Here is a 24,162-nt window from a genome sequence, read left to right as displayed (position 1 = left end):
CAACCGTGGAACGTCGCTGCCTTCAGACTTCCTATGACGTGAGGAAATACATTTCCTATCATTTAAGCCATCCAGCTGGAGTTGTAGCTGAAGGCACCCTGATATCTCCATTATGTCTATGGATGAAGGTCAAACTCCTTTGTATGGCATCTGAGGCCATCAGGAGGTGGCCCCTGTCCACTTCTCAGTCCTCTTTCTCCCCGTCCTCCTGATGCACCCTACGTTCCAGGCACAACACAGTGAGTTGCCCCATGCATCAGCAATCTTTCTTCTGGACGCTCTCTCTCAGTCTAGGAAACCCCACCCTTGGCCCTTACTCGGATTAAACCTGACTATGAAGAGTGTCTTCAGGCCGCCCGTGCAGAACTCACCGTCCCGCTTTCCAGTCTCCAGAGCTCTCTGTACACAGGCCTAGTAAACCACCTTCAACATAGACCTATTTCTTCCGACCGGGCTGGAATTACATATTACTTGTAAGCGTGCGTGCACACGCACGCACACACACACACAGTTTCTACAGAACCTGTGAGAGTGAGCTGCAGACAATACGAGACTTTCCTCCCAAGTACTTCACTACACAGCTCCTAAGACTCTTACATAAGCACAGTACATTTATCAAATTCAGGAAATTTAACATTGATACAACACTTATACAATATGTTGTACATTGTATGATATAATATATTGATAATCCTAACTCTCATTTGGCCAGTTGTCCCAAAAATGCCCTTTATGACAATTATTCTCCTGGTCTAAGATTCAATTCAGGACCCCACTGCACTTAGTTGCCATGCCTTTGTCTTCTCCTTTCATCTAGAAAGGTTCCTCAGACTCTGCTTTTCTTAACTCTGACATTTTTTTTTAAAGATTGGCACCTGAGCTAACATCTACTGCCAATCTTTTTTTTTTCTGCTTTTTTTCCCCAAATCCCCCAGTAAGTACGTGTGTATTTTAGTTGTGGGTCCTTCTAGTTGTGGTATGTGGGACGCCGCCTCAACGTGGCCTGATGAGCGGTGCCATGTCCGCACCCAGGATACGAACTGGCAAAACCCTGGAACACTGAAGCGGAGCATGCGAACTTAACCACTCGGCCGTGGGGCCGGCCCTGTTAACTCTGACGTTTTTGAAGCGGATAGGCCAGTTGTTTAGTAGAACGTCCCTCAATTTGGGGTTGCTTCCTCATGGTTATGGGACATGCAGTTATGAAGAGACGGCAGGAACCCATTCCTGGCTACAGCGGACAGCCTGAGAAAGAACCACTGATTAGGGCTTGCTGCTGGCCATTACCCAGCTTCTGCGTCTCAAAGTGGTTTTGTGGGTTCCATTCCATAGTTTTTATGCTATTGTGTTGTCCTGAATCTGGAGATTCACTAAGGTCTCCAGAGACAAAGATCACATGAAATAAAGTAAAAACAAAACAACCCTCTAACATAATTAACATTTTGCTTGTTGCCTTCCAAGTTTTGTCCAAATGCACACACATTTTTACTCAGTACTCTTTAAAAAAATCAACCTGTGATCTTTTTAATGCAGTGCTCCTTAATCTATGAACATGAAAACGAAACTTCCTCTAAACCAGAAAGTGGGAGCCATTTTGATAGAGATCGGGTTTCCTCTCTATTTGTGGGGAGGGGAGGAGGAGGAAGAGCCGGTTCCAAGCACCATAAACCAGAAACTGAGCTCCAAAGCTCCTACATTTATAGTTTGGAACCACCTGCGAAGCGCCCAACTGCTCTTCCAAGCGTCCCCACGCACTTTTTCCAGGAGACCACAGCCAGGCAAACCCGAAAGCACAGTTAAACACAGCAGGGGCAGCATCAGGGGCCCTGGTTCTGTGTAGGAATTAGAAATGGAAATGAAAAAAGAACATGCGAAGGGGAACACCCGAGTTCAAATCCTTGCTTAATCAATTAGCCCTGTGTCCTCTGCATCTTAATGGCCTTGTCTGTGAAACGGGGACAACATCCCAGGGGTCCACGGTGAAAGCCGGACAGGAGCACTCTGTGCCACCGATATGGTTATTTTACTCCATCATGCACAAAAACTTTACAATTTCTTACCTCTAAAAACTCACCCACTATCCTGACTCTCTCAAATTTACCAGTTTTCTTGTATGGTTTATTCTAGTTCCAGTCCAAATGCACCTGTGACTTTTACAGTCAGAGCAGGCTCATTTTCTGGTTTTGGTTTTTTACTGGTCTGCCACATTCTGTCCACCTTGACCACTTTTTCGTATCCTGTTTCAGTCCAAACACATCTCACAGCTGTAGGGGCACAGAAAGGGCTGACTAACTGTACTTATGTCCTCACCTGCCTGTCTAAACACATATGAGCATGTACACAACCAAATATACAACGTGTGGCTTTTTAAAAAGACAAGACAGGTAGCACAGGGTTTGTGGAAGGCACATCCATACCCACACCATGACCCTTCTTCTCACCATTACTGTCACTACTTTTCCCTAGTTCAAAAAAGTGGCAAAGGAGAGTGAAGAAGGAAAGCCAGGATATTGCAATATAATATGGCTCTGCTTTCTGCACAACAAAGAGTCCTCACACATGGGTTGAGCAATAGCAACCTGAATCACCGGAAGTTCCTAAGATTCAAGATTGAGCACTCCCACTTCCAGTCCCAGGTAAGTTCCCTTCTCTCCACCAAGTCACCAAGGAACCCAGGAGAGAGCAAAGCTGAGGCTGAATGAGATCCATGGGCAGCGCGCTTTCCAGGGCTTCACCCTTAGCAGAAACTTCCCCATCACACAACAAGGAGCAAACAGAGCCTGTCACTCTTCCACAGCCAGAGACAGAAATTTTCCCTCCTTTGGGGCTTGCTGGCCACCAACCTGGAATTCACCCCTTTCATTCAGCTGATGGGAGAGAAAAGCAGCCACAGGCCTCCCAGTCTCTATCACACTCATACAAGGCTGGGGCGTCCATACAGTGGCTTAGGAAGGAGAAAGTCCTTCCTAACAACCAAACTCAGCCTGCCTCAGGGGACAGAAGGTCTTCACCAAGCATGGGAACAAGATACGTTTCACTTCTAGCTGCACACAGAAATTTCATTCCAGGGACAATCACTTCTAAACACTAAAAGACAAGTGGCATCCCACACACGTTCTAAGATCCATTCTTACTCATCATTATCAGAAATCAGTATTTCACCTTAAACAAGCAATGAACTACTATCAGGTACTCTGAAAAAGCTTTTCATTTTACAGAATCGAATACCAGGTAAGTGGCTGAATCAATTTGTCTAGCCAATAACATTTAAAAATAGTTTTGTTTGAAAAAAGTTTCAAATGCATCAGCTAAACAAATCGTCCACAAAACACATCTTCCCCCAGGTTTTCTAAAGTGTCCTCTTTCTGTCACAATACCTTATTTTTCCCCTTGAATTGCATTTGGAGCCCCAAATTCTCTGTATTGGCAGAGCTGACTTTTCTGTCACACACGTACAAACCAGTTTATCACACCTTCTATTGGCCAGCAGTATGAACTCTTCTATACCCTAGAGACATAATGAGTGAGCCTTTAAATCATACACCAACTTCCCAGTATAACTCACAAGGCTGAGGCACCCTGACAGCAGGGATCCGGCCGGCCAGCACCTAGCATCAAATGCTCAGCACACAGGAGCCCTCAGCCAGCATCTGCATGCTCAGTTACAAAGGACACACAATATCAATGTCAATAAGTTACTTGTCCAGCCAAAGATATAAAGTAGTTATCTTAACATTTATTACTACTTTCTTAAAACAGAAACAAAGAACAAAATTCAATAATGGACTCTCTTGAAATGTTACATTGTCCTACTCCTCCTTCTCTTGACACCTCTTTTCTGCTGCCTCTTTATCTTCTAGGGGACCAGTCAGGTCTACTTCACTCTCTGGCTACACCTCAGTCTCAGTGACCCTCTGTGCTATGGTTGACGTGAAGAGGAAACAGCGTAACAGAGAATGGGAACTAAACTACGTGAGAGTTTAGATGCCGCTTTGTGTCCACGTTTCCTACCTCCAAGCACGACACTTTCTTCCACAGACGTCTTCTCCTCCCCACCCCACCCCCCTTATTTCTCTCCACAGCCCATGTTCGCTATCAAAAAGGTCTACTTTCTTCAATTTTTTTCATAATTTCTTTAGATTTTCTTTGGCATTACTTATAATATAACTCTGACTACTCAAATGCTTCTCTTAAATCTTTCAAAAGCTAAGCACCTTTTTCATCCACCTTGGAAAGATTTACAAAAAGATATTTTAATTCCTAAGTCAACAGATACAAAAAACTGATCCAACAAGGGCAATGCATCCTGAAAATGCTCACTTCTAAAGACGAGGAACCCAAAGAATGGCAGACACTTTCACAGGGTTACTATTCTTAGATGACCTAGAGACCCTTTTAGCCCTCCTTAGTGCATTTATTATTTTTTTATTTATTTTTTTCTTCCCCAAAGCCCCAGGGTATGGTTGTATATCCTAGTTGTAAGTCATTCTATTTCTTCTATGTGAGCCGCCACCACAGCATGGCCACTGACAGCCTGGTGGTGTGGTTCCACAATCGGGAAACGAACCCAGGTAGCCGAAGTGGTGAGTGCTGAACTTTAAGCACTACGCCATCAGACTGGCTGGGTGCACTTATTAACATATTACCAATTAGACACAACAACGCAGAAAGCACAGTCTAGTGTAATGAGAAAAGTACCCAGCCAGGTCTTGATTTGGGTCCAGCTCTGTCCCTTACTACCACTACCTCCCTGTGTGTGCTTCCTCCACTCTTAAATGGAAATGAAAACAGCAACTGCCTCTAGGATCACTGATGAAAGAATTAAACCATACGACGTGAATACAGCACTTAGTCTGGCACCCAGGAAGGGTTCAATAAACATTAGGCATTATTATCACTGTCAAATCCCTATTTTCCAAGGTTGCTATGAGGACTGAGGGACATATGCACATCAAGGACCTGGAACCCCATGCCTAGCACAAGGTTTGTGCTCAATGACCATCATTTCTCTATGGTAAAGTCCTAACAATCCATGGCAATTCTAGCAGAATTAAAGCTTACTTTGCTTTGAAAATTCTTGAGGATCGTGCAAACAAATAGTGGAACAACTCTCTAACAATGAAGAATTAAAATAAAAATTTTTTAAAAAAGGAAAATCAAAAGAAAAAAAGCACACTTTTATTAGTATTTACGCCATTACAAGTAATTTTTATCTAGGCATTTAAACAAGTTCCCAAAAGATATCTAACCTTTATTTTTTTTTAACAATGACTATTAGGAGATAATTAAGGCAAATTCCTTCTAAAATCTTCTGTGATTCAGACTTCTTTTATGCAGACACATCACCCCTTAATTAGTACAGAATAATGAGGTTTTAGTTCATTCTGAGCAGTGATCTTATACTGAGCAAAAAGTCTTGCCCTTCCTTGGGACCATTATCTGCTAGTCAGCCAAAGGGGCTTGGCTGGGCAATCCGCCTCCTGCAGGCTTTCCTCCGGTGGGAGGAAGTCCCTACTCTCAGGCCTTTGCTCCGCACAGGGCTGACTGGGCTTGAGACTTAAATAAATGTCTGCTTCCCCCACCCAGGATCATAATCTAATTGAGGAAGACAGGCCATGGACATCAAGTCACAAACTGAAACTGATAACACATACATATCGGATTTCACAGCCAAGTGGAATAAGGGAGTGAAGAGAAACAGGAAAGGCTTCAAGTAAGAGGCAAGCTCTGAGCTGTGGTGAGTTTCAAGAAAAGGAACTCCAACATGGCAAGATTCCATCTGTGGGTATGTGAGTTTGTTTCCATGGGACAGATCGCACTAGAATGCTCTAAATGAGGAATGGACTTCCTGGGGAAGATCACTGTTAATGCCACTTAAATACTCGTTCATCATACAAAGCAGAGCATATGATAGAAAAATAGTAAAACTCAAATTCTACCCTCTAGTACAAACATAAGTGTTGTATTCAGGGTTCTAAGACAATTTAATTTATTAAATCCAAATATATAGCTCATTTATGGGACAAATATTCATGTTACAAAAAGATTCATCCAGGGGACTCTTTTAGATGGAAACCTGCCTAGTAAGTACATTTAAATATTTAAATTCCATGAACTATACAGTTTGAAGCGAGGAGAAGGAAATCCAGATACTGCATTAGATGAAACTAAGTGAAATAAAACTACAGTCTTAGAAACTATCATGTAAACCAGAAGGGAAATATCTGATTTATAAAAATGCACTTTAAATAATTTTTCAAGAATAAGTTTACCTAGGAAAGGTAAAATCTACTTTGCCTGATAATTTACTGTTAAAATTTGAGCATTTTATTTTTTTCATTACCAAATGTACTTTATGGTTACTCTGCATCAGGTATCAAGAAATCTTGCTTCACTGAATGTTTGCTAATATTTACCTTCCACTTCAGGAACCCAGGATTCTTGAGTGTTCTGTCACACTGGACCCAAAATCATCAGAGTCCTGGAATGGCAGCCAGCCTCCCATCTTCATTTCACTCACACAGAAGTTCCAGGGAAGTGCCATTCCCAGACAGGTAGGACAATTTTAAGTTTCCTAAATATAGTTTGTGTGCTGCCTCCCTCAGCCCTGAAGGGTGGAGAAAAGCCTTCATGGGACAAAGGTGGAACAGAAGGTGCTGTCACAGCAGCAAGCCACCGCCAGACCAACAGCAAATCACCAGCAGTCCCTAACCAGATGGTCTGGAGCAGAGGGAACAAAAAGAGGTCCACTGTTCCCCACCACGGCTGAGAGGGGCACCAGCACCCAGGTAAGGCATCATAATCAGCTGCCCGTGCATCCTGCAAGCCAACTGAAAGTCCTGGAGGAGGAGGAATGTGAAGGCTGAGCTAGGACCCAACCTCTGCAGAAGCAACTCCCGAACCCAGGTGCCAGGCCACCAGGTAAATACAAGGAAGCCAGACACCGAGAGACCAGGTCCCCTGGCCCAAATGCTGGGAGCTGTAGCTGGCAGGTAGCAACACCAAGTCAGGAGAAGAGAGAAAGACCATATTCTGGACTCAGAGGAGTCAGTATACAACATATGGAAGTGTGTAGGCCATATGAGAGCCCACAACAGGAAATGAATGTATTAAGTACAAAAAGTACACCAACATCCAGACAACGGAATATTATTCAGCGCTAAAAAGAGATGAGTTATTAGGCCATGAAAAGACATGGAGGAACCTTAAATGCATACTACTAAGTGAAGCCATCTGAAAAAATTATATATGATTCTGACTATATGACATTCTGGAAAAGGCAAAACCTGGAGACAGTAAAAAGACTGCCCAGAGCTGGAGGGGCGGGGAATGAACAGATGGAGCCCAGCGGATTTTTAGGGCAGTGAAAATACTCTGTATGATGTTATAATGATGGATACACGTCAGCATACATTTGTCCAAACACAGAGAATGTACAACACCAAGAGTGGACTCTAAGGTAAACTATGGACTCAGAGTGATTATGATGCGTCCACTGTAAAAGATGTACCACTCTTTGGGGAATCCTGATAATGCGGGAGGGGCAGAGGATATATGGGAAATCTCTGTATCTTCACTTCAATTTTGCTGTGAACCTGAAACTTCCCTAAAAAATAAAGTCTTAAAGGAAAAAAAAGCACACCATAAAATTATAAACTACAAGCGACTGAGAGGCACAAAATGATGGAGAATGACAAGCTGGAGAATAACTTCAGTATTCATCAACTAGACTATAGTAATAAATAACACATACAAAATGTCCAGTGATGTCTATGCTGGGTATAGCGTGCTGCTTTTAAAGCTTTAAGAATCCACCAACACACAAGCTCTTGGTGGACCATTTGACGATATGATCAAAATTACAAACGTGCATTCCTTTTAACCATTCATTCAATTTTAGGAATCTGTCCTATAGACATACACATAAGTGTGAGGAGCTGTTTATGAAAGCTCTGTTTGTGAGAGGACAAGATTGGAAACCCCCTCAATGCCCATCAGTAGGGAGTAGATTAAATCCACTATGGCACGTCTCAGAGAATGCAATACTAGCGACTACAGACAGAGACAATGAGGAAGCTCTCCACGTGCTGCTATGCACAGGTACACAACAATGTGCACAGTGCACCACCTCAGTAAGAAGAAACAGGCAGGAGGAGGGCTAGGGAGCTAAGAACAGACAGCGTCTGCTTGAATAGAAACCGTGGAGGAGAGCACAATCTACTCACAGCGGTTACCTGCAGGGACTAGGTGGAGGGAGGCTCTCGTTCTACAGCTTTGTGTTCTTCTCTGATTTTTGAACTACGCGAGTGAACCCTTTTAAGTAATTAAAGAAATTGATTTTTTAAAGGCAGCCCCTGGGGTGTCTGGGCCCAGGAGATTAGCTTTAGCCCAGGTGACAACACCTGGAATGCTTCCAAGTGCTTCCAGATCCAGGAGGAGTGTTTACAGTTTGAGGAGGAAATCTGAAATGGGTTCAATATTAGTTTAAAATATTTTTAGTGTTTAAATGAAGTTAAAAGGCAGGAAAAGAAAAAGCACTTTAAAGAAGGACTTTTCAAAAGTACTATTTTTTCCCTAAAGGAATGTGACAATCTACATATAATATTTTGTACCCAACGTCGGAGTAAGATAAACGTTGCTTACATCAGGAAAGCTGACATTATTTTGAAATACTCAAAGAAACATTAGTTGGCTGTCGGGTCTTGTAGCTTCCAGCACATCAATGAAGAAACCTCTAAGAGACGGATTCTGTTAAAATCGGAGCTTCTGACAAAGGAAGTGATGACTGGACATCACACGAAAACACAATCACACTTTCGTCTCCTTGGATGTCACCTCTAAGTTAATTTACACTTTCTTCAAATCATTCTTGCTAGAGGTCTTAAGGTTTTGCAACAGGAATTAACCAAAACTCCACTTCTCACCATTTAACAGCTTCTTCTAACCACAAACACTAAAGGTGCTTTGCTTTGGATTTGATTTACTTTTCAACTAGTTTTTTGTTATAAAAATAGTATGTTTATGTTTTTTAAAGCATTCAGAAAAATATAAAGCGAAAAGCAGAGAGCCCCTCAAACCATCCCTAGTCCCCCAAGCCCAAGAAAAATAATTTCTAGAGATTGCCTTCTGGAAATCTCCTAGGCACACATCAATATATATCTTTTCACCTCTAAAAAGGATCCAACGATCATTTTTGTTGTTCATCTTGACTTTTTATTTAATGATTCTCACACTTATCTTACGTCTTTAAGTACCCATCACTCTCCCTGCCCCAAATCTGCAGAGCAGGGGACTTGGCTACTCCTCTTCTGGAGGACTTTTGGTTACCTTGGTGTTCTGCAACCTCTAGATGAATTAACTAAATTAATGAAAAGGTTTGGAGTTAATGTGAATATTCATAGAAGCCCTATCAGCAAGAGACTGATTTTTACTGTATCTTCTTAGTGTAGAAGTAGGTTGTTAAGCTACAGATGCTAACAAGGTAGGTAATAAAAACCACAGGTTTTAAGACTCTTCCAGAAACTGGGAAACTATAAACAGAACTTTGGTGTGAAATGGTCGCACAATGTGCAACATGACACAGTAACAAAACCTCTAATATTCTTCAAGATGACATGAAATTAATATTTTAAGACTTCAATTCTTCCCATTTATATAGTATAAACACTAAAATCATTTGTGATATTTAAGTACAGCACTGAAACACGTTACCACTAAAAAAGGATTTTTAGAATGAAGCCTGTTCTTCAAATACTAGTATTTCCAACAGCTCTGAGATATTTATCAGTCCGAAATGAACTTATAACGCAACAACACGTAGAACATGCCACTTTGGGAAGAGAGAATAAGAGGAGAAAGCAGACGCTGACAGGTGCACAGCACACCTCGAGAACGATACACAAGAAACGGCTAACCCCGGCTGCCTGCAGGGAGGGCATCGGTAGCTCAAGAAGCAGACAGGAGAGGGAGGCTTTGCACTAAACATTCTTTTGTGCTTTTTGGAATTTTGAACCCTATGAATATGTTACCCATTCAAAAGAATGAAAAACAAAAAACTTTTTAAAGAAAATTCCTGTTTGTACAAAAATTTCCTAACACCTAAAATAAGAATACTAGTTCTTCTGGTGCTGGCCCTGTGGTTCAACGCGCTACACTTCGGTGGCCCAGGTTCAGTTCCCAGGCATGGACCCACACCACTCGTCAGCAGCCACGCTGTGGCGGCAACCCACGTACAAAATAGAGGAAGACTGGCACAGATGTCAGCTCAGGGTGAATCTTTCACAGCAAAAAAAAAAAGAAAAGAAAAGAACACTAGTGCTGATTCTTAAATTGCTTTTCATGGGGCCTTTCCCACCCCCCACCCCCCGCCCACAAATGGGGTTGAGGGGAGAGAAGGCAGTTGTCAATTCTCCCTGCAGATATGAACTTGGACAGAAAAATACACCTTCGAAAAAGGTGATCTAGATTCCTGGGGAACAAATCACAGTTGCTTCCTCCAATTACCTGAAAACAGTGGGTTTCTAAAATGTTGATTTTTTTTTTCCCTTTTTCTTCCAAAGCCCCCCAGCACATAGTTGTGTATTTTTAGTTGTGGGTCCTTCTAGTTGTGGCATGTGGGATGCCACCTGAGCATGGCTTGACAAGCAGTGCCATGTCCGGGCCCAGGATTCGAACCAGCGAAACCCTGGGCCACCGAAGCAGAGCATACAAACCCAACTACTCGGCCATGAGGCCAGCCCCTAACTTTGCATTGTTTCTTAAGCCCTAAAAGGATGATCCAGACTCCCTGGTCTGACACTGGAGGCTTTCCACGACCTTACCTTGCCTTCAGATGTCCAGCTAGACACTTCCACATCCCCCACCATAGTTCGTCCTGCATCACACTCCAGTGTCCTTCCTCTATGAAGTTTCCCTGACCCCCCAGCCAGAAGCATCTGGGTCCGGCCCATCCAACACTCATCTCCATTTGCCATTAGACTGGCATTGGTGGGACTGCTGGATTCCTGCCCACACCACTACACTCTGAGTTCCAAGAGGATGGAGCCACCACTGTTATCGCCACAATCTAGCAGCGTCCCCACATGTAATAAGCACATATAATTAATTTGAATTATATAAGCGTCTAAGTATTTGTTGAACAAAAGAAGAATGAAGTGATAGAGCTGAGACTCGAGCCCAGGCCCACACCAGTAGTCTACACCTCTCAGAAGCAAGACCACACGGCTCTAAATGGTAGCTCATTGAACAAAAACCAAAAACAAAACTGGTTTTTGCAAAATCTGTTACGCGCTCAAGAGTTTATACTTCCAGAGCTTCACAGCTGCTACTTATGCTGTTCCTATGCCTGGAGTAGTACCCCCACTCCCATCTCCTATTCATCCTCAGGTCGCAGTGCTAACGTCACTTCCCCCAGGAGGCCTTCCAAGACCCTTCAGAACAGACTCTGTCCGGTGCCCCAATCATGCAAAGGACTTCCCTTCCAAGGTGTGAGGTCACACCTGACTACAGTTGTCTCCCAGGAAGGCAGACATGAGACCTGTTGTGCCCTCACTAGATCTCCAGGGCCGACTCTAAAGTGTAACAAATATTTTCTAAATGAACGAATAATCCTCAATCTAAAGCAATGAGTACTTTTGAAAGTGTCTTCCATCTTTAAAAGGTGGTCCTTTTAAAGGAACTTTGTCCTTTAGGTCATAAATACCTTAAAGAAAGACAAATGGGATAAGAAAGTGTACTTAGGGCTGTGCTGTACAATACAGTAGCCAATAGTCACATGTGGCTATTTACATTTACATTAATTAAAGTTAATAAAATTTAAATTTTAGTTCCTGAGTCACATTAGTAACAGTGCAAGTGCTCAAGAGCCACAGTGGCTAGTGGCTCCAGCACTGGGCAGTGCTGACAGAGGACATGTTCATCATCACAGGGCGTTCTACTGGACAGCGCTGACCTAGAGATTACCACGAGCACACCAGCACTTCAACCAAAGGAAATGTCCAAACCCACCCTCTCACTGGTGGGAAGGAATCAGTTTTTCCTTAAACTTTCAAAGACTGAGAAAGTCACCAGAGCAAGCTAAAACCCTGAATTCTCGCGATAATTAGAATGATTCCCTCAGAGATTTTTTGAAAGAGTATTCAACTCTGGGCAGCTTGTGCTCTTCAAACAAAAACCAATCCCAATATACTATCAGAGGCACAACCAAAATGACACAGAAGATCTATCAATACTTTATGCCTTTTTGTTACTTTCAACACAAGTTGTTTACTAAATAAAATGTAAATAATATTTAATGTAAAGATACCCCCAGATTGGGGGGAAATTCTTTGCCCACCATCAGACAATTTTTACTAGCAGAATCATAAATTACCACACGTAAAATATCTAGGAGAATGGAAAAACAGTAAACTCCATTAAAATAACTCCCTATTACAGAATCTGTATGAAGAGAAAACCCCTAAAATACAGTGAGGGGCTGAATCCATTCCTTTCATGATCAGTGGGAGCTGAACTAAAGAGAAAGTTAAAGTTCGTTGACGTTTCTTTCAACCAATCGCCCTGACTGAAGTGGACAGTGTGATCCCAAGGCCCTTTTCTCCCCTAACTCTGTTTCCTAAAATAGAAAGACTATTTTTATAATTTCTCCATACTCACTTTTCCTTTTTCTCTAAGTCCTAAACTAAATCATGTCCTTGTTCTGAAACAATACTAGGAAAACAGTTCAATTACAAGTTCAATTTTCCAATAAAGAACAGTTTTTAACTTCAAACACAGACTGCGTAAAGTGTTGTAGGACTCCCGAATCTCAGCTTCTAACTGGTTCTTTTGCAAGCTGGTACCAAGACTACACCAGCTCTGCTGCTAGAAGGAAACAGGCAGGGGCAGCATCTTCCCACTTACTCAGGGAGAAACTTCCAGGGATCTGGTTCTCAGTCAGACCCCTCACCTACATCATCCCAATACTCACCAGCCTGAGAGGCAGGTGACATCTAATATTCCCCACACAATTAAAAAATCATAGCTGCTGCAACCTGCTACATACCAGGACAAAGCTAATCAAGTGAGAAGAAATGGAAAATTCTAGGGGAAAAAATCCCTTTTAGAGATAAGACCTTCCCCCACCCCCTTCCCCAGCTCAAATGTAAAGTCACTGGCCCAAGTCACAGAACTGATGAGCTGGGTGCCAAGATTCGGCGTCCCATCTGAGCGGAGGCCAGGGCTCCTTCCTTATGACCACAGCGCCCGCCTCCCAGTATAAAAAGCTCTGACATTTCCTTCAACTCTGAGTCATGGTTAGAAGGTTCTACTTTTAATCAGGTGACAAACACTCAAAATATTTTAATCCAAAGGAACTGGGTCAAGCTCTTATAGTCCATAATTGCCAAAGCAAAACCTGATTATTTGATAGATTTCTATAGTTCCTGAGTATCATTCAGTTTGTAATCAAATAACAAAATATGCTTATTTAAATATTGTACAAGCCTCTCTATAGGCTATCGTAAAGAACAGTACCTTATTTTTCTTGCTATTTCATTGGTTATTCTAATTACAAAGTTAAAACACGTATAGGTGCTATTTTGATAGGGAAAATCCAAAAAATTTGGGGGGAAGTGCAAAGAGAAGCTTTTGAATTATGAAAGGAATTTACTTTACAGAACTGTACAACCCCATTAAACAGCTACAACTATTAAGAAACAGACAAGATACAGTAAGGCACAGCATATTACAAAGACTGGCAAATCAAGAGATTTTTAAACAGTATCAGATGGGACACTTAGAAATAGGAAAGTCAGATTTAATCAAGTGAAATTTTTTTCACCGTTAGATTTTACTATTCTTAGCAATGGATCAACTAAACATTTCTGTTGATTAATGGAAATTAAACAAGGGGGGGATGTCACACGGGATGATAGCCACGTTTTTCTAAGGTTTTAAAAGAAAGGAATTCGATTTTTAGACAAAGAGCTCAAAAATAGCCTTGCTTCCCAAATGTAGAACCAGAAAACACCTTGAAGGCAGTTTTTCAAAGACAGCAACAGTCATTCTCTATACTAAAAACCAGGAAAAAAAGAGCCACTTATGCTTACTTCTATGCCTTTCACATGTCTGAAGAGCTCTCCCCCAAATCTGAGTGATTCACGTCTCTTCAAGTCAAAGCTCGAGCTGGGCAACCTCTGCTCTGCTCCCGTAGGACCCTGTGCATGGCTCTACTTCAGCACTCCTGTCAGTGCATCAGCCCCTCACCCCCCATGTAAAGTCAAATGTGCAGATGACCCCCGACAGGCAGTGGCACAACGCCTTACACTTCTTTCCTTTTTTTTTCTGAGGAAGAGTGGCCCTGAGCTAACATCTGTGCCCATCTTCCTCTATTATGTATGTGAGACACCACCACAGCATGGCTTGATGAGCAGTGTAGGTCCATGCCTGGGATCCAAACCTGCAAACCCGGGCCACTGAAGCAGAGAGGGCGAAATTTACCCACTCTGCTACCAAGCCAGATTAAGGCCTTACATTTTTGCATCAATGATTTGCTGCAATGTGAGAATGTTCCTAAAAGCTAACCTTAAGACTGCATTGGGAAAGTTTGGCACCCCTTTCTCGAGTAGCTGTGGACAATGATGCCAGACCCAAGGAGCCCATCAGGCGTGGAAGAGTATGCTGAGGAGGGCTACACCAATAGGAAAAGGCCTCAGAGTGGGCTGAGGGAACAGAAGGCACATGTGCTGAAACCAGAGGGCACTGCCAGAGATCAGAGAGCTTATGAGAGACTGTATGGGACAATCAGAGAGGACTCAGATGAGAGCCCCAGACCATGATCACTCCAACAGAGACAAAACTGCTGTGAGTGGCCCAGCACTCTTCCCAACAATGCAGAAGGCCCGGAAAATCAACAGGCTTCCCTAGTTGCCTGGCTCCTCCCTCCTGCTCAGCAGGAGAGGCCCAGGAGGCACCAGAGTACAGAAGCACGGAGGGCCCACCAGGCTACTCCTGGTGTGTGCTTCTTTTTCTTAGCCAAGGCCCACTCATCCATCCCCATGGCTCGTCTCAGCTTGCTACCCCCCACTCAGACACCCAGCCCTGGGCTTCTGCACACAGGCATTCAGTAAACAGCAGATGAACAAACAAAGGCCTCTTCGGATTGCCCCGATTTGTGCATGTTGGCCCTTGATTGTATTTTGCATTCTTTTCTCAAGTTTTGTCTTAAGTCTTGTCAACAGTTCTAAGCTACTCCAAGGCATCGATCAGAATCCTTTGTACATTGCTACTGCCTAAGGAGTATCTCAGACTGAATTGTAATATACACAGTAATGAAACAGAATCACATATTCACTTGCTGCTTAAGCAGTCCACTAAATAGGCTTCGAAATTAGTAAGAATTTTCAGAACACAAGACATTACTTAAGTTTTTGTAATTTTAAAATTTCACGGCCGTTAGGTTTCTCTTAAAAACTACAACTGAAAATGGAGGCAAAAACCAATAGTATTGATTATAGAATTCCTGGCTATATACTCACTGAGTGGGCTACACTACAACAGATCTGCCTGCCCAGTGAGTCTGGACTACAGGGCGCACCCACGTTCCCTGGGAAGGGTGGTGCCAGCTGCCACGCACTGAGCATTTACTCCAGATCAGGCACTCTTCACACATCATCTCACTCTACCCTCATAACCACCCTCTGAGATGGGACTTGCTATTATCTCTGTTTTACAGATGAGGAAACTGAGGCTCAGAGAGTTGATATAACATAATGCTAAAGAGAGGGGAAGGGAAACTGCACCCACTCTGCCTGGCTCAAAGCTAGTGCTTTCATGTCCCACATTGTCCATCAACACCACAGCTGGTGCTGCCACCAGCAAGGGCTGCCCAAGCAGCCTTTGAGGGCCCCAAACACACCCTGGCCCGAGCACTCCTAAGGCCGGCCAGGCTGGTCCCCAGGTGAGAACACACAGGTGCATATCTGTATCTCGAGGGAAAGCGGGATCAGGAAGAACAGACTCTAAGATGTGTGGCAACTAGATTAAAAGCACAATCTTAGGAGAAAAACAATGAGAACTTTGAAGGATATATATTCCGCACATTCATTTAGCCATTCCCTCAACTGTCTCCGGAGGGCCGAGTATGTGCCAGGCGCTGCTCCCAGCTATGGGAATATGGCTGTGAAAAGCTGTCACAAGCTCTCATGGAGCTGCTCACCTTCAAGTTTCACAGGAAGGTGTGGATGTCAAGGGCATATGACGACAAAATAAGAAGGAAATGCTGTGTGGGTTACTGGGGCCAATGAAAAGCAAAAGAACAAAATAATCACTTTAATTAACTGAGTTTTTAAAAAAGCTGACATGATTTTAAATTAAGAAGTACGTAAAACTGTTACAGAGGAACAAGAAAGACCAAGAAAGGGGCTCCCATGAGCTCTGAAGTCTTCCCAGACTCTGCTCTCTCACCATGCTACTCACTCGGGCTCAAGGGCTTATCACCCCTGTTCCCCGTGCTTCAGGGTGAGCGGTCAGATCAGCACACAGTAGGTGCTCAGAAAACCTGTGCTACTGCTGTTTGACTGCTCTGTTCCCTAAAGCCTTCAGAGACGGCCCAGGCTGGGGCAACCAGGCAGCCCGGTGTTCCCAAAAGGATCCTCAGAGCATTAGTCCCACATTACATCAGGGTCCCATCCTGCAGCCTGAGGGCCAAATCCCCGGCTGCTGGGTTTTGTTACAAAAGTCTTACTAGTTTTACTGGCACACAGCCACGCCCATTCTGTGCGTACTGTCCAGGGCTGCTTTCATGCTAAAACAGCAGCACTGAGTAGCTGCAACAGAGACCATATGGCCCGCAAAGCTCAAAATATGTCCTCTGGCCCTTTAGAGAAAAAGTTTGCCAATCCATGTATTACATAAAAAAAGTTGGGGAATAGGGCAAACTATAGTCCTTCTCTCCCAAACTCACAGCCCATCAGCACCCTAAGGCGCTGGGAAGGCCTGAAGTAAAGTTCCTTGGCTGTTCCCAAGCTCATTCGAGCAGAAAACCTTTCTTGAGAAACATCTCTTCCATGCCCCCTAGTTTCTTGGAGTGTATTCGAAGTGCTGGGCTGAATAAGATAAACAGGTGGTGTCCTGACTAATGTTACTCCAAAAACTAAACTGGCTTAAAGCAAGCTTTCCTAATTCTCAACAACTCACAATAAGGTACATTTCATCTTAACAAGCCAAAGCTTACTTTGGCAAAATCATTTTTAACTGTTTTGTCTTCGAATACACTAAAAACACAAAGTCGGCACTTACACAGCCCCAAGTAATCACATACTTTGTCAGACAACTACAGTGGCATAAGTCAGAAGCAGTAAAAACACAGGCTAAGAATCTAAGCATCAACTTCCAACTAACTGAAGGATTAAGCCTCAGTCTCTTAAAAGTCATTTGCAATTATGTTTGAGAATTACAGAATCAAATTCAACGTTAAACACGAGTGATGCTCAATCTTCTGATCTACTTTGAAGGCATCCTTGGTGGGATTCATACTTACCCACCACCACTCCTGCGGAACTTCCAATGGAGCCACTGCTCCCGCCCCCCTCGCAGTGACACAAAAAGTCCCTACTTTTCCAACAAGAAAAAGCAAAGTCACGACAAGTCCTAGAAGTCTCTACAAAAACTTACATTTCCTATTTAGTCAGGACTTAGTGAAGAGATGAAATAACTTGACTGGTTCTCAATTATCCACTGTGATGAAGGTGAGAGCACAGTTTAGGCCTCAGATGATACCCCGCTGCGTCAGAACCAGGAGGAAGCGGGGAGCCCCTGCCCTGCTCCCCGCACGGCTGGTTACAAACTTTCCCAGTAGGGATTTCACTCACTTGCTGGAACTATACTATCGGAACTTGCCAAGTACTGCAGTCTCTGGGTCTATGATTCAAGCAGATCCCATGTTTCCACATGCATATTTGTAAAACAAATATATAGAATCACTTACTTCAATCATCTAGGTTTGCTTCTGGTTTTGACCCTTTACGCTACTTTGGGGAGACTGTCTCTCTCAAGTGTGGTTCCTCACCCAGAAAAGGCAGGACGGTATCTTCCCTTCTTACCTCACAGGCTGCTGTAAGGACCAAACTGAGGTGATGGGAGAAAAGCCCTCTGATGTGTAAAGCTGTGCAAATACAGAAAAGATCACCATTTTGTTGTAAAAGGTATTTGGTTAGCAACTATATTCACCCCAAGCTTTCTTTAAATGTGGTTTTCTGTTGCACTTAAAGAGACTCACGTTATAAAATGTAACCACAACTGCTTAGGGACACTTATACAGCGCAGGATGAAATATACCATTGCTCAATTTTCAGAAGGCAGTCTTTTTTTGGGGGGGGTGGGGGTAGGAAGACTGTCGCTGAGCTAACATCTGTGCCAATCTCCCTCTATTTTATGTGGGATGCCGCCACAGCATTGCTTCATGAGAGGTGCTAAGTCCAAACCAGGGATCCAAACCTGCAAACCCCAGCCAGCGAAGTGCAGCGTGTGAACTTAACCTCTACGCCACTGGGCCGGCCTTCAGAAAGCAGTCTTAAAAAACTTTTTCATAAATAATCTATTTGTTGTATGTAAATGTGGCCTCAATAAAGCAGACCAAAAAAAAGGTCTACTGCTTGCTTGGATATTTATTTCTCCTACACTGTTAAGTCATGAATCCCTGCTGTTGAAAGACACTAATAGGCTGTTTTAATTTAGACATATTAAATAAAGAAATTTCCAAAACACACAGCTAACTATATATTGGTAACACAAAGACCTGCTTCTTACAAAGGGTGCCAAGTAAAGGAAGACTACATTTGTGAGAAAGGGTTTAAGCCTTCAATGTAAAACAAGAAAATGCTACTTCAACAACATCAGATCCCATCACATTCTGGGCCACTCCAAAGCTGAGGCTTGGGTGGGATATAAAGAATTATTTTTCCTTCTTCCTCTCACTACCTTCCTTTGGGGCGCAGTCCCTATTTCCGCATCTCCTCTGCATGCTCTCCTCAGAAGCCTTAACCAACCTCCCCAGCCTTCAGTGACCTCTCCCGTTGGTCATCAGTGGCAATGGCATTTGGCGTTTATCACTAAGAGGTGCCGCCTTATCTCACTGGAGTATTTTATGCACATCATCCCCCCCCATCCCAGCCATTCTGCAAGTGCCCTACAGACAGCACCCCAGCTGCTAAGCTCCCCACCGTCAACTGTCCTGTTCTCCTCTCAGCCCACTGCCAGCCTCCCCAGACTGGTCTAAGTGACACCCATGGCTCCACAGGCCAGTCCCCACAGATGTGCACCGCGTAGTGACAGTTCAAGTCATTCTTGTTTCTCAGGCCAGCAAGGCCTCCTTCTCCCCAAGCCCTCGGCAATTCCCATGCACAGAGAGCCCCCCTCCCTCAAATGTTATCATATGAGCAGGGAACACACCTTGCTCCACCTGGCCCCATTTTCTCCTGGAAGCCCCAAACACACATATCACTGAAACAAGGTTTAGTCTCTTAAGAACATTATTCCCAGGTCTTTCTCCACTTTCCCATATAAGCAAATGCCTTCACTCCTTTGACTGTATGTAATTTAATCCCTTAGTTCTTTATTTGCTTAATAAACATGCTTAAGATCTCTTAGACTAGTAGTTACTGGAGACAAGGCTGTACCTTGTTAAATGTGCTCAACCACGATCCCTTCCTTGGCCCCCCACACTGACAGACCTTTTCACCAGAACCCCTCCATGATCGTGACGAACGTGTGACCAAAGACAGGGCATAAGTGTGATCGTGAATTTTATTCTGTGGATTATTTAAATCAGAGCTATTAAAAACTGACTTTTTGGTTCCACATTTGGAAAAGTAAAAATTTAATTTACGAGGGTCAAAATTGGAAAGGAAGGGAAAAAAGTGGTCAAGTGTGGAGAATCCTTTCTGACATACACGGTTGTGATTAGCAGAATATTAAGTAAATATCTGATCATCCAATAACGGAACCACCCAAAAGGCCATCCTTTGGGCGTCTTGGAAACAGCTGGATATATAGTGGGACAAGCCTTTTTGTTAAGTCTCGTGTTACTAATTTGTCCCTCTTTACAAAACAAAATCTGCAATAACCTTATTCAACAAGAGCAAACTGCAAAGCCATTCAAAAGTGACCAGTTCAGAGGACAGGCTTCAAAGCTGAACTTGCCTACAATGATCTATGTTTCATTTGATTAAAGACTTTTCACTCAAACATGGTAAGAGTAACAAAGCAAAGGAGATCTGCTCTGCAGCAAAAGGACATTTACATAGTGGTTGTTCCCACATTTCTCACTTCAGGTAAGCTGATTTTACGAAATTAACATCAAACTCAACTCGATCAGTTTTCAAAAAAAGAACATTAGTGACTTTCATATATCATGAGATTTATTTATTCCTCCCCACTGTTTAACAAATTTTAACTAGACAAGAATCTCCTTATGACTGGTTTGTGAAAAACAATTGTTTCTTTCACTTCTACATTAATATCCTAGGAACTGTAGTAAAACTCAAGTCACAAAATTCAAGTTTTGTTTCAACAGGACAAACAGATTTTTAGATCTGTTAGCGTACTCATAGAAGTACGCTAGTGGTCAGTCACAGAAATATTTGCACAAGCTGAACAGCTGTGTCTACTACAAATCTGAAGGCATTGCTGCAGCAATATAATTCAATTTGGGCCCATTCATTAAATTTTCAGATGCTGCTACTGCAAGACCCTACAGGAGAAGTGCAAGCTGCGCTGGAGACTGAACGTTCGCAGCAGCGCACAAGTTTCTATTGCAAAGCAGAGCTCTGAAAGAGGAAATGCAACTCGTTCATGATGAACCAGCCCAGAAGCAGCCAGAACTATTACACGAACAGAAAACTAAAATACTTCTCAGGGAACTGATACGATTACTGATTACCTAAGAAAGTTTTCACGGAAGCCGTTTAATGAGAAAAAGGATGATTTATTCAGTATCCTGCTTAAATTTTCTTTTTAAAAAACTGCAATTCCTACATTAACATAATTTTTTAGACACCTACACTGTAAAAGCAACAAAAGCTCAAACGGCAATTGCAGCCCAAATGAATCTGCCTGTTTACTTTCTTTTAAAGCTACGCACGTGAAATTAAACACACTACATACAGCCCCTTTTATGACAGCTTGCTAACGAAGTCTGGGGTGGTGAAAAACGGAATGACTTAGGTGACCAAACGACAAGGATCCTTCCATTAACTATTGAGCCTTTTCCCAAGGAGAACATTCCAAAAAACTTCTAAGTCGTAACTCACAGGCTGGCTCCTGCTCTGAGCGTCTTCTGGCCGCCGCGCTGTGGATGTGCTACCAATCCAGAAAACACTTCGGGTCCCCTTTTGGCCGCACTCTTTCCTTCTCTAACCATCAAACGTCCCCTCCGCTGTCATCCCTCCAGACGGCCACGCGTGTGTCGACACACGGCGGCAGAGGGAGGCGGACGGGATCGCCACGCTCCACTTTACTTTTCTCCCTGCAAGTGCCACTCGGTCTCCCCAACTGCGGGAAACGCGAGCGCACCGGGCATGTGCCGCCCCACTCGGGCCCCACGACAGTCTGCCCGCAAACTTCCCCCTCTTCGGCGGGGGTCCCGGGAAGGGGCTCCGCACGCCCACCGAGCTCCAGTCTCCGCGGGCACTCCCCTCCGGGGCAGCCGACAGCGACCCCCGGGCCCCCGCCCCCGCCCGGCCCCCTCCTCACCTGTGCTGTCATTCGCCGAGAAGCCGGGCGAGCTGAGTTTGGCTCGTTTGGGGTTGGGCGGTCCATCCAGCAAGTTCTCGGCCATTTTCACCTGCTCGCGAAAACAGCCCCAAGCGCGGGCGGCGGGGCCGGCGAGGCTCCGGGGCGGGGGTCGGCGCCGGCCCCGGCCGGCTGCGAGAGGAGAGGAGCGAGCGCGAGCCTGGAGCCGCGGGCCGCGAGCGAGCGAGCGAGCACCGAGGGAGAGGGAGGGCGCAGGGCCGGGTGGGGGAGGCGGCGGCCAAATCTCAGCCACAGCAACAGCGCCCCGCAGCGCTCACCGCCCGCCCCCGGCCGCCGCCGCCGCCGCCGCCGCCGGCCGCGGCCCCCTCATCCCCTGCCCGCCTCCCGAGCGCGACACTCCGCGGCGGGGGCGCCCCGGCGGCCCGGCCGCCCCCCCGGGCCCGGCTGGCAGCGACGGCGCCCGGCCGGGCGGCTCAGGCAGTCCCCGGGAACATGGTGCCGCCGCCGCGCCGCCGCCTCGCTCCCCCCCCGCGCCCCACTTAATTAATTCGCTCGCGGCCCGACGACCGGTGGGCTCCGGGCTCCGCTCCCCGCCCGCGGCCCGCCGCCGCCGCCGCCGCGAGGAAAAACAATGCGCGAAGCGGGGGCGCCGCCGCCGCCGCCGCGGCCCCCCCACCCCCCGTTCCGCCGCCGCCGCTGCCGCCGCCGCCGCCGCCGCCGCCGCCGCCGCGGCTCCGGGAGGCCGAGCCGAGAGGCGAGCGGGGCCGCCGGAGCGGGCGCCGAGGGCCGGGCGGAGCGGGCCGGCCGGGCGGAGCGGGGTGCGCGGGCGGTTGTGGGGCCCGGGACCGGCGGGGCCGAGTAGATCGCGCTCGAAGCCCCGGTCGGGTCCGCGACAAGATGGCGGCTGTTGATTCCTCAATTAAAAAAAAAAGAAAGTTTTTTTTCTTCTCTTTCCAGAGCCTGAACGGGGAGGGGGAGGGGGCGGGGCACGCCGGTGCGTCACCCCCCCGCGGCGTCACCACGCACGGCCCCCGCCCCGCCCCCTCCACCTGCGCCGGCCGCGGCGGAAAGAGCCGAGCGCGCTCGGGCGGAAAGGGCCGAAGGCGCGGCCTCGGTGCGTGGGGTGGCGGGGCTGCAGCTCGGCCTGCGGGACCTCGGGCGCCGGGCCCCGCCGCCACTTTTGTTCCCACCGCGACTGGGCTGCTGGGCCCGGCGAGGGCCGTGGGCGGCGGCCTGGCCGCGAGCCGGGCCCTCAAGCGCGGAGTCGGCGCCGGTCTAGCCCGCCCATCGCTCTGGGGCGACTCTGCCGGGTCCCAGCTCCTCAGGTCCCTGCCCGCGATGTCGGGGGCGATCCGAGTCAGGCCTGGCCACTTCCCCTCGGCGAAAGCCAGCGATGTGTCGTGGCCTTTGCAGGTCACAGACCGCCCTCGGGTCTCGCTGCGAGCGTGTGCTGATGGGGAAACTGAGGCAGGAAGTGGCAGGGCTGGGAATCGAACTTCCCCTCCTCACATGAAGTGAGGGGGGGCGCGAGACTCCTGAGCACCTCTTCCCCAGCCCGAGGCGACGGGGCCCCCGTCAGACACCCTCCCCTGCACGGGCAGGGGGCGAGCGCTGCCCCCCGGGCAGGGGCGCGGTCGTCTGCGCCAGACCCGGAGGGCCCCTTGCATCCCGGCTGAGGGCCTCGCCGTCCCGCGCCGCTCCCGCCCCGACGCCACCTGGCCCCCAGCAGGTGCCGCAGACAGGTGTGGGTGCGAGGGAGAGCGGCTCCGTGGCCACTGCCCGCGGGACGGTTCCCCAAAACTCTAAGGTGTTCACAGCTCAGTTTGTTATCTGCCTCTGAAAGCGTGCCCGCGCTTCCTCCCCAAGTCCTGAAGTCTTCATCTGAAAGGTGTCACCAGCAAACCCGTTCCTGAGCCAGAAACTTGTGAGCGCGCAGACTCCTTCTTCCCTCCACCACCACGCAGCCAGACTCCTCACGTCCTCCACCCAGGAAACAGCCCTTTCTCCCCATCCCACTGCCTCGGAGTCGCCCCGCATCGGCCGGGTGGCTCCAGTGGCAGCTTCCCACTTAAGTCTCCCTTGCGCGCCACATTCCTTCCCCGCAGTGCTAGAGTTAACTTCCTGGAAAAAGAGAGAAAGAACTCTGTTTAAAACAAATATCTCCTACACACGGGAAAAAAGGAAAAAAAAAAGTCTATATATAGTCTGTCTAAAAAAAAAAACATATGTATAGTCTGTTTAAAATATATATACCAAAAGAGTTATCTTTCTACTTTTTTCTATTTATCTATATTGTTCAAAATCTTGTAATCCCCCCCCCCCACTGCCACCTGCCTCTTGCATCTGTCCGTTCCACTTTCCATCCCTCACTCCAGCATCACTGTCCCCACAACCACTCAGCCACTTGGAAGTTCTTATCATTCAGACCTTGTT

At 46.1% G+C, this 24,162-nt stretch overlaps 1 protein-coding gene across 1 annotated transcript in view; it reads right to left on the bottom strand.

Moving 5' to 3' along the window:
* Positions 1-22,035, bottom strand: part of CREBBP (CREB binding protein) — a 131,392-nt gene extending 109,357 nt beyond the window's left edge. Inside the window, exon 1 of the mRNA XM_014833097.3 lies at positions 21,730-22,035. Within this exon, the coding sequence (XP_014688583.2) occupies positions 21,730-21,814 (85 nt within the window). The 5' untranslated portion in view covers positions 21,815-22,035. The remainder of the gene's footprint in view (positions 1-21,729) is intronic.
* Positions 22,036-24,162: the final 2,127 nt, after the last annotated feature.

This window comes from Equus asinus, chromosome 14 (assembly GCF_041296235.1).
Source record: "Equus asinus isolate D_3611 breed Donkey chromosome 14, EquAss-T2T_v2, whole genome shotgun sequence".
NCBI classification, from domain to species: Eukaryota; Metazoa; Chordata; class Mammalia; order Perissodactyla; family Equidae; genus Equus; species Equus asinus.
Note: the sequence above shows the minus strand (reverse complement) of the source record. Positions and strands in the feature narration are given on the sequence as shown.